This window comes from Naumovozyma castellii, chromosome 4 (genome assembly GCF_000237345.1).
Source record: "Naumovozyma castellii chromosome 4, complete genome".
NCBI classification, from domain to species: domain Eukaryota; kingdom Fungi; phylum Ascomycota; class Saccharomycetes; order Saccharomycetales; family Saccharomycetaceae; genus Naumovozyma; species Naumovozyma castellii.
In genome coordinates this window covers 664,323-681,872 of record NC_016494.1, presented here as the reverse complement: position 1 = coordinate 681,872, position 17,550 = coordinate 664,323, and the positions used below count along the sequence as shown (strand labels likewise).

Sequence of the window (17,550 nt, the reverse complement as noted above, 5' to 3'; positions counted from 1 at the left end):
TCCAGTAATAATACATTCTTTCACGGCACAGGGTTGATCATTTTTCTACCTTAAGTTTCTTTTATAGTACATTTTATATCTTTAATATATGAACCAATTTTCTTTTTAATGAACCAACTACTTCTGCAAATAAAGTTCCATCAAATGAAGTGCATTTTTTATCCATATTAACAATCCTAAAGACGTTTACCTAAAGGCAGTTTAAATTCATATATCGGTATCAGTCTCACTTTCACTTTCATTTTCACCTTCGTCATCCTTAATAGTGCCAATTGAAGTATCTGTGCCATCATTACTTTCGTGATCTACTTTAGTGAGAGGTTCCACTGGTTCGTCGTCTTTCACCAAAACGTTTTTAGTATTTTGGTTCGGAGAGGCCGTGCTTTCTATCAAGGAATGTTCATCTGATGGCACGTCTTCTAAACCAACTGATTCTTCTTGTTTGATCTTTTGAGACAGATTGATACGAGGTTTTACCCTACTCGCAATGCTACCATGGCCTGCGGTTTCTGGGTCCTCCAATTTAACATCATCATCCATATTGTCAGCCTTTTCTGGAGTTCTTCTTGATATACCATAAAATTGGAAATCATCAAAATCGCTATGTTCAGCTTTTGGTTTCTGCACCAATTTTGAAGGCTTCAACTTCTTTCTCTTAATATCTGGCTTCTTAATAGAACCTATTTTCTTTAATTTAGCTTTTCTACCTTTTTTCCCTGGAGAATTAAGTGATGATACAGGATTTGTTATATGTTTGTTGATAATTTCTGAGTCTGATATATCGCTCTCCGGCATATCAGGTAATGCCTTTAGAAGTCTTTTACGTAGCTCTGCTATTTTCTTCTTCTTTTCATTTAATAGACCCACCACTATCGTTCTTGTCTTGTTATCTCGTTCCTCTAAGACTTTGTCCACAAGAGCTCGTTCTTGCTTCAAACTATCCACTTCCTCCTGGATGGCATGATAATTTGTCTGTGCTTTATATAGAAGATCATTTGAATTACAGTTCATGTTGAATAATGTCTTTGCCATTTGAAATAAATCAACTTCTGTATTTTCCAATACATACAGATCCAATTGTGCAATCTGTTTTATTAAACCACCGGATTCTAACTGCATATACAGTTTCCATCCTTCATCTGATATCCTACAAACCCACCTGGTAAAATTCACGCTATCCTCTAACTCAACAAAACATACCCTATGAGCTGTGATTAATTTGATCCACTCATACCAAACAGCCATTCTGATTTTTTGGTCATTTTTCTCTTCCATTTCAAAAATATGAAGTAAGTCAATAGTAATAGATTTTCTATGATGAACGTCACTGCCTTCACATATTATAAAGTCATTTATCGTCAAGTTCCGGAGATCCTCTATTGAATCTGGTAATGAGTCGATTGTGGCCTTGGCTAGCCCAATTCCCTCCTCTGTCTCTTCTTCATTGTCATAGTGTACTGGGATACAGCTAATAATCTCCATACCATATTATGCTGATAACCTGCTGTCTGGCACTGGTCATCTTCTATAGAGATTATGGATATCAATCAATCAAAATAGGGCTAAATATATAAGCCCTAAAATTAAACCCTAAACCAAACCCTCAGTACTCTCTGATTAGTAATTGTCAGAATGAAAAACTCCAGGATAATACAATTTTCATATAAAGAAACAAAATTGCTCGATGACTACCATGACTTACGGCAAGTTCAACAATAGCACATTAGAAGACTTCAAGAAAAAATGACTACAGAGGTATTACCCAACGTCACATCATCGACGGACCAAGTTCTGCCTCCTGAATATTCGCTAAATGAACCAGAGCCAGAACATTGTCCTGGTCCAGAGTCCGAAATGGCTGGTAAGGCCGATGCCTGTCAAGGTTGCTCTAATAAAGATATCTGTGAATCCCTTCCTAAGGGGCCTGACCCTGATATTCCACTAATTACTGAGAATCTAGCAGGGATCAAACACAAGATCCTGGTACTTTCAGGTAAAGGTGGTGTTGGGAAATCTACGTTTACAACTATGTTGAGTTGGGCTCTGTCGGCAGATGAAGATTTACAAGTAGGAGCCATGGATTTGGATATCTGTGGACCTTCGTTGCCACATATGCTAGGGTGTACTGCGGAAGTGGTCCATGAATCAAACTCCGGTTGGACCCCCGTTTATGTTGCTGATAATTTGGCTGCCATGTCTATTCAGTTTATGTTACCAGAGGATGACTCTGCTGTCATATGGAGAGGCTCCAAGAAGAATCTATTAATCAAGAAATTCCTGAAGGATGTAGACTGGGACTATTTGGATTATTTGGTCGTCGATACTCCTCCAGGAACTTCGGATGAGCATATTTCTATTAACAAATACATGCAAGAATCTGGAATTGATGGCGCCCTTATAGTAACTACTCCACAAGAAGTTGCATTGCTAGATGTAAGGAAGGAAATTGATTTTTGTAAAAAAGCTGGTATCAACATCTTAGGTCTTGTAGAGAATATGAGTGGATTTGTTTGTCCTAATTGTAAGGGAGAATCTCAGATTTTTAAGGCTACCACAGGTGGTGGGGAAGCACTATGTAAGGAGTTAGATATCAACTTCCTTGGGTCTGTACCTTTGGATCCAAGAATAGGGAAGTGTTCTGATTTTGGAGAAAGTTTCTTGGATGCTTATCCCGAAAGTCCAGCATCCTTAGCAGTGTTGAATGTCGTCGAATCCTTACGAGATGCCGTAGGTGATATTTAGAGAAGGGTAATTATTTGCCAGGCCGCCGGGTCATGTACATGAGAATTTGTTGTAAATTGGTCTACTCTGAGGAAATCAATCCTTAACTAGTTCTTTACTTAACAAACTAAGTAGACTCAGCTACTTCTTAGATTATATCTATGTCAAGAACATTATCATATAAATTTATTTATTAACGATCTGTAGTTATTTAAAAGAATTTTGTTATCTTTAATATTTATTATCATACACGTTACTAATGGATAATGAAGGACAAATTTTGCTCTAATTAATTAAATAGTTGAAAGTTCTGATCTTAGATAAGATCTTTCTGGATGACCCAAGGGCAAATTTAGCATTCTATCCTTCCACTCAGTACTTAAATCCATCTTATATTTACTTAATATAGTTGAGATGATTTTTTGGGAAATGATAGTGCAACAAACAGGGATAGTATTATGATGTTTGCCAAGATCGTAGAAAATTATCAATTCTGCCATTAAGTTTTTTAATATGGCTTCATCTGTTGATTCATCCAAAGCCAATTCCAAATAACTTTCAAAGACACCCAAACCGGATGACCAGTGCTCCATACTAGCTTTTGGAAACTTTTCCAACAAGTCTCTTAGAATATTCAATTCATTATTATGTGAGGTAGTGCTTGAAATGATTAACTCAGGACCAACAATCGTACGAAAAACTATTTCAGCCTCATCATAATATTGTCCCAGCAATAGATTCCTTACTTCAGATAAATGGTCCCCTTTGTATTTGTCAGTCAAAGCTAAAGCCCCATGAATCAATTTAAATGGAATCTTTAAATCATCCAGTATGTGGGTATTTGGCATATTATACAATTGTAAAATATCTTGATGAACCAATAGGTCTATTTGAGTCTTAGCAATAGATTGATCAGATATGAAACATGAAACATATAAGGCTTGCTTATTGAAATGACCAACTTTCAGTTCTTCAATAAATTGTAACGAAAATATATCTGATGTTTCAGAAGAAAACTGACGAATCTTGTTGAATTTCAGAATTTGAATGAAATACCAGGAGAATTGAATATCAAGAACACGGCTGGTTAACTGTGTTTCTTTAAATAAGTTTTCAGTAGAATCTTGTGCGCCAAATAATTGGAAAATAACATATAATGGATCATCATAGTTAGGTTTAAACAATGGCAAATACGCCAAGATTAAGTCTTCCAAGGTGTATTCATCAACTTTACCATAATATAATGAAAGACCAAGTAAGGCAAGCCAACTGAATTCCTCTGATAATTTCCTTAACCCTGTATTATCTTGTAATAAGGTTCCACTTAATAATTCGTATATTTTCAAAATTGAAGGATCAACTTGATACCCGTTTGATTTCCAGGTTCCCACCTGTAACTCAGCAAGTTCACGGATTCTTGGGTCATTAGATCCCAAAAATAGAAGTAAGACAGATAAATGGCCGTTTTTAGCATCTGATGCCACTTTGGTGGCAGTTACAACATCGTTCATCAATAAGTGGAGAAAAATTTCATCTAGAGGGTTATCGCACATACTTATTTTATCTCTAATTTCATCACGAACTTGATCGACTATCCAGGATGTCAATGATTTTATTCTTTTCTCTTTTAATAGAGTCTCTTTTACTTTTGGATCATCAACTTGATAAGAAAGTCCAATTGGATCAAATAAAATTGAACACAACTTCCACATATTATACTGAGTAGGTGAAACCTTTTCAACTAATGGAAGAACATCTTGAAATTCTAACGAATTAAATGCCACATAAGGGTAATTTGTTTCTGTGTGTAGTTGAATATCACAATGTTTCAGGTGTGTTTTGATGGTATCTGTTGTCATTATCAAATGATTTTTTAACTTTGAGGAAAGTTCCTTTTTACAAATCCCAGATGAAGTATTAACATTCTTTATTAGGAGGGAAGTATCTGGCGAAAATTTTGCAAAATGGTAAGGTGATGCTAAACGTCTTTCCTTTTTTACCTTTTTACTGAATTCTATTTCTTCATTATATTCGGAAAATAGAAGATCAATTTCATCGTTTCCGTTAGAAACAATAACTGCATTCTTGGTAAACACTGAACGCAGAGAAGAACCAGCAAGATTCAATTGGTCAACCCAGTCAGTTGATATGTCTAAAAGTGGGTTAACCTCTAGTCCTTCAAAATCTTCATCTTTAACATCTGGCTCATACTGCTTCTCTTGCAAATAAAGCTGAAATGGGTTCTCATCTTCAGAATCTTGCTCCTTTAAGACTAAATCGTTATTTTCATTTGGTAATTCATTTTTTGAGTCATCCATTGATGGTTCAGCTACCCTTTCTTTACTTAATTCCTGTTTTGTTTGTTCGACCTCTTTTTCACTTATTTCTGCATCATCTTCATTCAGAAGACCCCATACACTAAAATGGCTAACTTTAAAGGTCCAAATACCACCAAATGGATTATAAGAGATGAATTCCATCCCTCTCATATTCTTTAATTTTCTTACAAGGGTTTGCAGTTCATTTATTTTTGAGGCATCTGTTATTGGTTTCTTGGTAATTTTATCTACAGGATAAATATTCTCCAGCGTAATTGTTGCTGGAACATTCATACCGTATCCAATTGAAGGTTTGGTGTTCTCATCTGGGTACACTTCGACGGTCTTTGTCGGACGGAAAATTACAGTCTTACCAAATAATTCATTTTCTATGTCCTTAATGAAGGCTGTTAAATCAACATCATAATTGAATGTGATATACCCATATCCCTTTCTCCCAATGACGAAACCTGGAACACATTTTATTTGCTGCAAAGGAAGTTTTAATAATTGTTCTGGTGATGGAGAACACCAATATCCATCTGAGTTTACCGAATTAGAATTATTTTTCAGAGACTGGTCCCAAGTTTCCTTTGCTGGACTGCTATTAATCTTAGCATCGTCTACCCCATCATCGACATTCGTTGTTTGAACAACTTCGCCATGAGTGCTTTCTTCCTTATTTTCATTGAATTCCTTAGTTGTGGACGGACTGCCTGACAACAATTTCAACTTTTTTGCAGCACTTCTATTGGGATCAATCCTTAGTTTACGTAGTTCCGACACATCATTTCTTCCGTAGGTAACATGCGTCATATCCTTAACCGATGCAGGGTTATTTCTTTGACCACGACTCAAAGTTCCACTATTTCCTGAAGCGTTTTTATTCATCCATGGTCTATCATAAGATGGAGAAAATATACCTCTGGTAGTCATATCAATTTGGGCAGAATTTAATCTCGAGTTTAGTTTACTAAATAAAGTGGACTGAGATACTTGAGGTGGTGGAGCCGAGTTTGAGAACCCAGAGTTTGTAGAGGTAACAGAAAAGGAACGTTTAGTTTCATTATGAGTCGTTAGGTTATTACTATTCTCAGTCGTAGAAGGAAATTTGTCAGCTTTCTTCTTAGAAATAGTAGCTGTAATTGATTCCGGCATTTTTGATATATTTTGTTGGGGAGCAGCAATATTCAATCCATATGGGTTGGAATTTATTACTGGCGGTGTCATTTGTTGATTGGTTGCCATTGGATTATTTAAAGAACCAATTGATTGCCCTTGCCCTCCAAATAATCCACCAGATGGATTCGATGATGTGAGTGATCCTCCTTGTTTATTACCAAATAAACCTCCTAGGTTATTGGTATTAGTATTTGTGGTTGTGTTTCCAAACAATCCCCCGGATGCGGTTGTAGCGTTCTTATTATTGTTACCAAACAATCGACCATTTGTTGCTGTATTATTGTTCCCAAATAAGCTTCCTGTATTAGTGTTGTTGCTATTACCAAACAGACCGCCTGTAGGCTTATTAGCAGTATTACTAAATAAACCACCTTTACCTTGATTGTTGTTTTGACCCATATTGTTGTTGCTATTGTTGCCAAACAACCCACCAGAAGGGCTTGGTGTGGAAGTTCCAGCATTGGCATTCACGTTTCCAAATAAACTCCCTCCGGTATTCTTTTGATTGAATTGTAATGGATTTGATGAGGCAATAGGTGTCGAAGTGGGCGTTGATGCATTGACATTTCCGAAAAGCGATTGACCGTTCCCAGTTCTATTAAACATGTTGATCTCTCAATAGTATGTTATCAAAGAATAATGGTGCTCAGAGCTATTGTTTTAGCAGTGAGTTGAAGATGTCTTTTTATTTTGTTGTAGCTGTGTTTTGATGCGAATTGTTCAATGGTTTGGTTAAATTTTTTCGTTGTTTCGAAATTTTCGTAGTGGATCAAAAGTCATAAGCGAAAATACAAAGGACATTAATTGAAGTGCAAAATGAGGATATTCATATGTGATGCAGCTTTTCTTGCGTACCTCTTCTTAGCTTGACAACTTTTCCAGTTGTAGATTATTCCTCGCTCCTTGTTTTGTTAGTCAAAGCCAACTCTACTTCTTGATGGAGATCTGTGTTACTATCTGTTATTCCGTTTATTACTACAATTTTATTAAGAATATTTAGTATATTGCACTGTATTATATTATACTACAATCTCAAGACGTGACTCATCCAGGACAGGAAAAATCTTTCTTGTCTTTTGTAAGAGTCTTGAAAGAAGAACCTTTGATGTCAGTTGACTTCCTTTTGGAAGCGTTGCCCTAAGAATCAGTTTTCTATCGCCATCTTCACCGAGAACATTAGCGATGAAATCAGGCAAAAAGCATTGATATTGAAGCTTAACATTCTTTTTGAAATCGTAGTCTGTTAATCGTAAAATCTTGGGTTGATTATAGTTTTTGTCCGCCATTATATGAATAGAGAACAACATCCTCAGCAAATGGTATTCCTTTTGAAAGGTGGGGAAACGTCGTAATAAGGAAAAGACAAAAGACAAACCATCCACAATGCTTGCTCGAGCAACTTTATTGGTTTTTGATATAATGTACTCTAGGAAGTAATCAAGGATGGCGTCATAATGTGATTCATTCTGGGTTATATATATGAATTGAGAGGCTCTCTTCCTAAGCAAAGAAAGGTCCAATGCAATATTAGCTGATAATTGATCAACGCCTAACTCTAAAATGGAACCCTTGAAGCTAATTATGCTAACCCCGTTGAGCTGCTCTAAATATTTTAACTTCTTTTGAAGTTTCACTACATTCGAATGCTCAGGTATAATTGCAAGGTGCGAATCATTATCGTCTAATGATTTGATTTGCATTTTAGCTTTTGATAGGATTGCTGTTGTGTTCTCAATATCTTCTTTTAACTTATCATGTTTAGCTTTCAATGATGGCAAGTTTCCTAAAGAAATTGAATGCGATTTTAGCTCTTGTCTCAATCTAGCAATATTGACCTTATCAGTTAGTGTTGGCTCCTGATTGTACATATTTGCCGGTAACTCTCGTAGTAACTTGATCTCATGACTGATAGAGTTTTTAATCTCTTTGACCCTTGAATTGACCTGTTGAATTTTTTGTAAATCCTTTTCTATTTTATCGTATTCTTCTTGAAGAATTGTCAAATTTTCTAATAGCACATGTGTTATACCATTTAAATGTAATTTTCTCCATTCATACCAAGCCTTTTTAGCCTCTAATTTTGAATATTGTTTTACCAATTGAAGTTGCTCATTCATCAGCTTCTTAATTTCTCCACCAGATGCATAATATTCTTTCATTAATAACGGTGGAGGGGCATTTTTAATCTGGTTTTCTAAATTCTCAAATGAACTTTGTGACTGGGATATCTTTCGTATAAGTTCTCTGCATATGAATGAATTCATTTCTAGAACAGGTATATCCACATATAGAATATCATAGAGATTATTGCTTCTTAATAAAGAATCACCTTCAACATGAGTAACAGAAAAGTTAAGAACTTGACTATCATCTTTGATCGTGTTTGCATCAAGTAAAAATCCTAGATTTGTTTCACCAAGAAACTTTCTCAAGGAATATCTCTCTAAGTCATCAGTTGAATACGAATTTTTAGTCCTGAGATCATTACTGTGGTTTATTTTGGATTGGACTGAGGCATTCAAATCGTCAAATTGAATTGGTGACATCCTTTCCATGATGGTTAATTCCATTTCTTCGGTTCCATCAATTGATTCCGCTGCTACAGGTAGTTCATCGCTGGTATTTAATTTTCGTCTTTTACTCGAGACAGGAATTAACGACTTTCTCCTATCATTTATATTTTGAGGAGCTGTAGAATCAACTCTTTGAAAATCGGGATTTCCCATTGCATTCTTGTCAGTATTAATGCCAGAGTCATTCTCAACCGTGAGCTCAATGTTTTCAGGTTTTTTAGTTACCACCTGCGTCAATTCCATGGGTTCACTCGCGGATTCTTCCAAATTGAGATCTACAGCCATGTGTGTTTTTATTTCAGAGTCTATAGCTTTGAATTCTGGAACAGGAAACAGCATTTGAGTGGGTTTTTGAAGCAGTTCTGTAACCTCCATGGACATATCCTCTGTATTTTCGACTTTCTTCTCAGTTGACTTGGGTTGGACCGGTATCTTTGCAACTACTTGAGTAAAATCCATATCGTTACTCAGGTTAACAGTATATTGACCAGTAACTTTATACGGTTCATTATTCTTTTGTTCCTTTCCAGTCACAAGTTGTGTGAGCTCCATGCGCTGTGATAAAGGCTCTTTGTCTACGTTAAATGTTTCAGTCAATTCCATCGGTTCTTCCTCCTCTATACTTTTGGAATGACCAGTCCCCTTATTGGCATCTGTTGGCAAACTACTAGGAATGTTCGATAGTTTCATATCCTCCATTTCTTGAGATGATTTTGTAAATATGTTCGTCATATCCATAGACTGATCTGCATCTTGTTCTCTTTGAGTGGACGTTACAATTTCCCTTCCAACATCCTCATGTTGTTTCCTTCTGGGCTCTCTTTGACTTGAGATCCCATCAGGAACGAAATCAAAACTGTGTAACGTAACATCAGGTGCAAATGAGACTCTTCTATCGACTCTTCCCTGTAACTTCAACGTATTAATCCTTGAAGTGGTATTATTTGAATCGAATACATCAGCTTTGGAAGGAATCTGTGTGGGGAGCTGGAATTTAGACAGCGGTAGAGTCTCGATAGGCTCCAATTGACTAGACGACTGTTTCAGGATGCTTCTTTTGGGATTGTTCTTATTGGTATCTTGGCTGCTCATTGTATCTTTGCAGTTTCTGTGGCACTTCAACACTACAGAATAAACACTCTTTTCTGGTTGTCTTGTTCTTGTGTACTTCTCACCTTGTCGTTGCCATTGTTTACCTTTTGAAGAATAAGTGACGGGTCGCCCTGTGAAAAATTGTAGCATTAATGTTAACTTGGAAGGTTTATTAATTTGCAAGATACTTCCATCACATAAACTCAATTGAAAAGCCTTTCAAGCTATTATAGTCATTCGAGCTTATTAATTGCGCAAGACAATCTATCTCACGTGCTCGCAAACATTCGAATGCTGCAGAAGTCATGAATAACTGGCAACATTCATTTAACAACCCCGTCGATCTAACAGACCACTTACAGAAACCCTATTTGCGCTTTGATAACAAGACTAAAGATGCTACGAAAATAGTATTTGACGACAGGACAAATTTGGTTTGGGCTGGTGATACATATGGTTGTGTCTCGTCATATGATCCCTCTTTCTCCCTCTACACTAGATTCAGAGCTCACGTGGGCGCTATACCAGTCAGGGACTTGTTGAGCCACAGGGAAGGTATTTTATCATTAAGTGAAGATTCACTTCATTTTTCTAATAGAAGAGGTGTAACTATGTTTAACCTTACTAGTATTGACATTGCAACGTTTAGTGGATTGAAGGCAATGTGTTATTCCTCACAGGAAAAACAACACAAACTGTACTGTGCAGGGGAAAATACCTCTACGGGTATCACTTGTGTGGACCTTAAGAAGGGACAATTTGAGAATGTGGTCTATTACAATTCCAAAGTAAAACTTTTGGCGTCTAATAATAAGCTTATCTGTGTTGGGAAACAATCCGGTTCTGTCGATTTGTTAGATCCAAACTCTAACCAAATTGTCAAATCATTTTCAGCTCATTCATCTACCATATCAGGAATGGATATTCGTGACTATACTCTTGTCACCGTCGGAAAATCTGAAAGATTTTCGAATCAATATGCTGACCCATTTGTTAACGTTTACGATTTAAGAAATATGAAACAACTACCACCAATATCATTTTCAAAAGGGACAACCATGGGTTCAGGGGGTGCAGAATTTGTTCAACTTCATCCATTGTTACCCACGGTCATGATAGTTGCTACTGAGAATGGATCATTTGACTTTATTGATCTTTCGAACCCAACATTAAGAAAACAATACGTTCACCCATGTCAATCAATGAAGCAACTAACTCTCTCACCTAATGGTGATCATTTGGCTATTCTGGAATCCAATAATTGTCTAAGTACTTGGTCTAGATCTCCAACCAATTCAAATTTCACGAATATGCCAGATATCTTGGAATTCCCAGACTTTGCAGATGATGGAATTCAGGGCCCAGTTTCAATCGATGATTATGACTATCCATTAAGTAGTGTTGGATTACCCTATTACCACGAAAAATTATTGTCTGCCTGGCCTCGTACAATCTTTAAGAGTCCTGGAACAATCCCTCAAAGACAAATTGATATGGTCAACTCAATCGATAACAACCACACATTAATCCTAAATAAATTACCATCCAATTCTCCACTTGCAAGCCTGGCGTCAGAAAAATTCCCCTTCTATCGTTATGATAAAAATAAATTCGGTCACAGAAACGTTATGGAGAAGTATGTTTCTCAGTATGATCTAAGAAAAAGGTTAACTTCTGATATGAAGCCAGAAGAATTATTGAGATATAAGGCAGTCAATGAATCGGAAATCCCACCAGCATTCGCCAGATTACCGTCGACATATGGCCGTTTTGGATCTACGAGTTTCGATTTCGAGGCCTTTAATAAATCACCCTTCTCTGGATTGGATAAAGACGTTGATAATTCTTATACCAATGCCATCTTACAAGTTTACAGATTTGTTCCCGAAATTTATAATTTTGTGGTAGGTTGCCTAAAGGATGAAAATCTTGACAGGACTTCTTTATTATCTGACCTTGGTTACTTATATGATATGATGGCTAGGTCAAAGGGAAACATTTGCAGTTCATCGAATTTTCAAGTTTCATTGAACTCTAATGAAGAAGCATCTGAACTGAATTTAACTCAAGATAGTAACTTTAAGAATGCACCTAACAAAATTGAAAATAATATTCCATCTTTAGACCATTTACAAATTAATCAAGACAATAATAAATTGAAAGAAAATTACGAAAAGCTACAGAAATCGTTGTCTCAGAGATTCAATGATTTTTTCCTAGGACAATTGATTCGAGATGAAAAGGAAAGCACCGGTCATAATATTGCCTTAGAACAATGCTTTGGCTTCCATTTAGAAACAAACGTTAATGCGTCTTGTAAGGATTACCCAAGGCAACTTACTGTTATTCCTACTCTGACCGTATTATCACCGACAAGGAATGGAGTGAAACAGAATAACAAAAAGCTAAATAACCAACCGATTTTATCATATATCGAGACGTCTATGAAAAGAATAAAATATATCAACAGCTGTTGTGATACTTGTCACAAACAAGAGATTGTGGAATATGAAAGGACTATCAAGAACTTACCACCTGTATTATCATTGGAACTTGTTTTAACAAAGTCAGAATGGTCTACTGTAAAAACGATTAAGAATTGGTTATCCAAAGAATTCTATGCCACCATGCTAAAAGATAAAGCTATAGTAAGATCATCTCCAAACGACATTAAATCCACAAATCAAATCTTCAAGTATGAATTGAATGGTTATGTGGCAAGAATAAATGAATCTAACAATGAAACAAGACTAGTAACCTATGTCAGAATCTTTGATTCCAAGACAAATTCATTCAAGTGGTATATGTTCAATGATTACTTAGTAGTAGAAGTCGACGAAGCTGATGCGTTGAATATTTCAGCCTGGTGGAAAACACCTGAGATAATCATATATTGTGATGCAGAGGAATTACGTAAACCATTTTTTTCAGTGGATACATACTCAATTAACTACGACATCCTATACAGGGACCATTTTGCGAAAGGTGTTAAAGATAATGTTCGTACCGAATACAAATTACTTTCAAAAGCGGAAGCCCCTAAACCCGGAACTTTAATTGCCATTGATGCAGAATTCGTCATTCTAAATAATGAATTGAGTGAAATTGATTGTAAAGGTGTTAAGACTATAGTAAGGGCCAAAAAAATTGCACTGGCTAGAATTTCTGTTATTAGAGGTGAAATAGGAGAAATGTTTGGTGTTCCCTTTATTGATGATTATGTTGTCAATAATAACCACATTGAGGATTATTTGACACGTTATAGTGGTATTCACCCTGGGGACTTGTGCCCAGAAACCAGTTCAAGGCCCTTAGTTACCAGAGAAGTAATCTATAGAAAAATTTGGTTACTTATGCAATTAGGGTGTGTCTTTGTTGGTCACGGACTTTACAATGATTTTAAGAATATAAATATCAATGTTCCAAAAACTCAAATTAGAGATACTGCAATCTATTTCTTACAAGGCAAAAGGTTTCTTTCATTAAGATATTTGGCATTTGTACTATTGGGGCTTAATATTCAAGAGGGTGATCATGATTCCATTGAAGACGCACACACAGCTTTGATTCTTTATCGAAAATATTTAGATTTGAAAGAGAAGGGTGCATTAGAGAAAACGATAGAAAACTTATATGAGGAGGGGCGTGCTTCCAATTATAAAGTACCAGAGAATATGGCAAAGAGTAGTACCATTCAATAAAACTAATAATAATAACAGAAAAAAACAAAAACAAAAATACAATAAAAACAAGAAAAAAATTATAAAATTTCTGTATGTAATGATGTTATGTAATTTAAAAAGTTATGTCATTATATTGTTTATAAAGTAGAATGTTTATTGGTGTTTCTTTGTTTTGTATGAAATGATATCTAGAAAGTGTCCCTAAAAGAAAAGATTGTTCATTTTAATCGGAGCTTTCTTTTCTTGCATAAGTATTTTCCCATACCAATAATTGTCGCGTTAGATCATCCATTAAAACTAAATTCTTCTTATGGTTTTCAAATATGGTGTCGATTTTATCAACAAATTTGTCGTTTTCGACAAATTTTATAAAGCGTTCTCTTGATTCTTGTTCAATGCTTAGTTCCAATTGTGTTCTTGAAATGAATTCCATTATGGCAGCTGTTCTTTTTCTCATTTCATTTAAAGTTGTACGTTTTGGCGGAATTCTAGGTTTAATTGATTCATCAAGAGTAACATCATTATTTGGTACTTTTGGTTTTATAAATTTTCGTTCTGTTGTTGCCTTTTTCGTTTTCCTCTTTTTGGCTACTCTGCTAGATTTTCTTATTGTTGGTAGTGGCTGCTGGAGTTCATCTGCACTTTCAGTATTGGATGTCATTGGGGTCAATGATGAAGGTTTTATATCTTCTACAGGGTCTTCATTTGACGACGTCATTGTGGAATTAGAGTGATGATTATTGGTTTCAAAAGATTTTTCATCCTGGTCTTCTGGATTTGTTGTTGCTTGCTGACTTTCTTTAATTGCTTTTGCAAGCATTCGTTGGTATTGTTTTTCCTCTCGTTCCATAGTGGTAGCACCATTTCTATTATTTTTTTTAGTTGTGGTCTTCCTCCTCCTTGGTTCCTGATCATCATCAGCAACTTCATTGCTATCCACGCTAAGTTCATTGGAATTTTCAACTTGTTCATTCACTGGAGTGATCTCTTCATCATTTATTTTTTGTTCCTCCTCCTCCGTTAATGTCTGGGCATCAATATTCTTCTGTATAGGTATATAAATAGAACTTTTTCCTGAGCTTGATATTTTATGTAATTCAGGTTTGCATAACTCGCACCAATATTTATCAGGAACATCCTCAGGTTCCATAATTCCCACGCAGAATCCATGCTGCCACACAGAACATGATTCACATTGGATATACAGACCGGAGTCTCCCTCAGGTGGGTTAACTTCGCCACAAATACACCTTGTAATTTCCTCCTCTTCTTGTTCTTGATGATGGGCGTCTAAATTTGAGTCGAGTATTGGTTCCTTCATTATCTCCGTGGAATCAGTCATGACTATATTTTAATGCTATGAGGTGAATGGTTGGATACAATATGATTATCTTCTGGGTATTTCAATGAGATGAATATGTGTAGCTTTGATACATTTATGTAGTTTGTTCCTTCTCTTCATTGAAATTCTTTTCCAAATGATTCAAGAAATTTTCATGTTAAACATTACGTACACGGAATACAAATATATACCCTTTTTCGGCGTCACAATTGAACAAGAAGGAAATGAATGACACACATGGTTCAAGATCTTGTAAAGGTAATAGTTTATAGTATTTGTCTTTCAACGAAGAGAGTAATAATAAAATATTTGTAATGAGATGCAAAAAAATAACTCCGATACGGGGAGTCGAACCCCGGTCTCCACGGTGAAAGCGTGATGTGATAGCCGTTACACTATAACGGATAGTAATTGTAATTTTAATTATGATTATTTCACATTAGGATGTAAATAAGTGTGCGCGTGATTCATTCTTATTTCATGCAATAACAACACTTTTTGAGTAGTTGAAGCACTGTCCAACAAATTCTGAATGTATTTTCCACTTTGAATTATTTAAAAATAAAACAAGAGTCGTAGGATCAAGTCAAGTATGATCAATGTATGTATCACACAGCACTTGGTTCAGAAACTTAGATTTCTTGCACACATTTTCTTTCTTTACCCGTAAAACATGCTTTGTAAATGTTCAACTCTTTGCTACAAACCACTCAACCATCTCTTGGTTACCAATTATCGATGTTGTTCGAGGATTTAGCCGCCCATCTGATAAACTAAACTTACCCTACCCAGCGCTAAGAAATTTAATTTTAATTTTAATTTTAATTCCAAATGGCAAATATGGAAAAAATGGACGACAAGATATAGATACACACAACCCCAAACGACACACACACACACACACACAGAGATACCTCCGTCAACCATGCCCTCTCTTGCTGAATTTGATGAGTTGAAATTTGACCATTCGGTGAAAAGATTAGATAAACCTTCCGCATATCTACTAAGGAAGGCCCGTAAGAATCCAAATGGGTTGGAGGAATTACGTCAATCATTACAATCTGCTACTATTTACGTGGGCAATCTTTCCTTTTACACATCTGAGGAACAAATATATGAGCTTTTCAGTAAGTGTGGGTTTATTAAGAGGATTATTATGGGGTTAGATAGATTTAAGTTTACGCCATGTGGGTTTTGCTTTGTGATTTATAGTAATGCACAGGAGGCATTGAATGCATTGAAGTATCTTTCTGATACAAAGTTGGATGATAAACATATTACTATTGATTTGGATCCTGGGTTTGAAGATGGGAGACAATTTGGTAGAGGTAGAGGTGGTGGACAAGTTAGTGATGAATTAAGATTTGAATTTGATGCATCCCGAGGTGGGTTTGCCTTACCCTTTGCTGAGCAGATGCATACCGAGGGTAATAATGGATTCAATGAACATATAGATAATAATGGTAGTGGGTATATACCTCCTGCGGATGCTATGGGTACATTTAGCACAAATCAATCTAGATTTGGTGGGAGTGGCGACATAGCACAAGAGGAAGGTGATTTCAAGCCTAAACAACGTGACGATGAAAGAGGTGATGTCATTGGTTCCCATGATGGGATGAACAATGATGAAAATGAAGATGATAACTATATTCCTCAATAAATTTGCTAGATCCGTTCGAACCAGAACCAGAACCAGCTAACTATGTAAAACAAAAAAACAAAAAATTCGCTTTAAATAATTTAATTTAATGACTTAAAACAGAATATATAATACTATCGACTAACTCTTACAAATTTTTAAATGCCTGCATTTGGTTTCTTCTGATTCAAATACGAATCATAATTCTCATTAAACACTTTTCTTCTCCTCACGTTAATAAACCAGTTGGAAAGTTGTACTTTGGTCAACCCTGTCAACTCCAGCAACAATTTCTTCTCTTGCACATTAGGGTATGGATTATTCAAATGTTCCAACAACCAGCCATTCAATACCTCCACTGTTCCCCTGGGCAAGCTGGACCTTCTCCCAGAGCCTCTCCTTCTCAGCTTCTTCCCTGAGATATTACTGCTATTATTATTAGACAATGGATGTTGCGAGACGCCCAGGATCTTGGTATTATCCATTCTTGGTATGGTGGAATGTCTTCTCATTAGCGCGGGCGCGTGATTCAACTCAGCGGTATACTGTGAAGCGTCAATAAGATGCAAAAGGCCTCTCGACTGTCTTCCGTAAGCTGATTGTTGAGGAGCCAGGTTCTCGTTATTTACGGCGGCTGTGGTTGGATGGTAGTCTCTTGGTGAGGACAACACTGTGAAGTTGTTGTTGTTGTTGCTGGTGTTTGCTAGGATGCCCAAATCTAGCGAGTTTCTGTGGATGAAAGGTGGAGTCATTAGCGGCGATGTCATGGGCGATATCTGTTGTTGTTGTTGGGAGAGGGCGGGTTCTCTTCTTGGGGTGCTATCGGCAGTCGTGAATACGGACGGACATTGCGTTGGTTTCGGCTCGCTTAGAGAGTCGAAAAGGTATTTGATTGGTGGTAGTGGTGTTTGGTTATTTACCGAGCTCATCATGCTTGTTTGTGTTTGGGGGACCTGGGAGGGAAGGTGATGCGAGGCAAGAGGAGACGGGGGAGAAG

At 36.3% G+C, this 17,550-nt stretch overlaps 8 protein-coding genes and 1 non-coding gene across 9 annotated transcripts; 3 read left to right on the top strand and 6 right to left on the bottom strand.

Annotated features, from left to right (window-relative positions):
- Window positions 1-207: 207 nt before the first annotated feature.
- On the bottom strand, window positions 208-1,482 carry LIF1 (Lif1p; the record flags this gene model as incomplete). Its single annotated transcript, XM_003676258.1, has 1 exon — window positions 208-1,482. One exon carries the CDS (start codon window positions 1,480-1,482, stop codon window positions 208-210), a length of 1,275 nt encoding a protein of 424 aa, XP_003676306.1.
- A 261-nt stretch (window positions 1,483-1,743) lies between these two features.
- NBP35 (Fe-S cluster-binding ATPase) lies at window positions 1,744-2,742 on the top strand (the record flags this gene model as incomplete). Its single annotated transcript, XM_003676257.1, has 1 exon — window positions 1,744-2,742. The coding sequence occupies one exon, from the start codon at window positions 1,744-1,746 to the stop codon at window positions 2,740-2,742; it is 999 nt and encodes a 332-aa protein (XP_003676305.1).
- Window positions 2,743-3,014: 272 nt separating this feature from the next.
- NUP145 (nucleocytoplasmic transporter NUP145) lies at window positions 3,015-6,827 on the bottom strand (the record flags this gene model as incomplete). Its single annotated transcript, XM_003676256.1, has 1 exon — window positions 3,015-6,827. One exon carries the CDS (start codon window positions 6,825-6,827, stop codon window positions 3,015-3,017), a length of 3,813 nt encoding a protein of 1,270 aa, XP_003676304.1.
- A 413-nt stretch (window positions 6,828-7,240) lies between these two features.
- On the bottom strand, window positions 7,241-10,036 carry SPC105 (kinetochore-microtubule binding complex subunit SPC105; the record flags this gene model as incomplete). Its single annotated transcript, XM_003676255.1, has 1 exon — window positions 7,241-10,036. One exon carries the CDS (start codon window positions 10,034-10,036, stop codon window positions 7,241-7,243), a length of 2,796 nt encoding a protein of 931 aa, XP_003676303.1.
- Window positions 10,037-10,191: 155 nt separating this feature from the next.
- PAN2 (poly(A)-specific ribonuclease) lies at window positions 10,192-13,587 on the top strand (the record flags this gene model as incomplete). The annotated part of the gene is made up of 1 exon (XM_003676254.1): window positions 10,192-13,587. The coding sequence occupies one exon, from the start codon at window positions 10,192-10,194 to the stop codon at window positions 13,585-13,587; it is 3,396 nt and encodes a 1,131-aa protein (XP_003676302.1).
- A 205-nt stretch (window positions 13,588-13,792) lies between these two features.
- On the bottom strand, window positions 13,793-14,911 carry NCAS0D03590 (uncharacterized protein; the record flags this gene model as incomplete). Its single annotated transcript, XM_003676253.1, has 1 exon — window positions 13,793-14,911. The coding sequence occupies one exon, from the start codon at window positions 14,909-14,911 to the stop codon at window positions 13,793-13,795; it is 1,119 nt and encodes a 372-aa protein (XP_003676301.1).
- A 333-nt stretch (window positions 14,912-15,244) lies between these two features.
- On the bottom strand, window positions 15,245-15,316 carry NCAS0Dtrna5E. The gene has a single exon. It is a non-coding gene; the product is annotated as a tRNA-Glu (tRNA).
- A 520-nt stretch (window positions 15,317-15,836) lies between these two features.
- On the top strand, window positions 15,837-16,574 carry CBC2 (nuclear cap-binding protein subunit CBC2; the record flags this gene model as incomplete). The annotated part of the gene is made up of 1 exon (XM_003676252.1): window positions 15,837-16,574. One exon carries the CDS (start codon window positions 15,837-15,839, stop codon window positions 16,572-16,574), a length of 738 nt encoding a protein of 245 aa, XP_003676300.1.
- Window positions 16,575-16,711: 137 nt separating this feature from the next.
- TOS8 (Tos8p) lies at window positions 16,712-17,485 on the bottom strand (the record flags this gene model as incomplete). Its single annotated transcript, XM_003676251.1, has 1 exon — window positions 16,712-17,485. One exon carries the CDS (start codon window positions 17,483-17,485, stop codon window positions 16,712-16,714), a length of 774 nt encoding a protein of 257 aa, XP_003676299.1.
- Window positions 17,486-17,550: the final 65 nt, after the last annotated feature.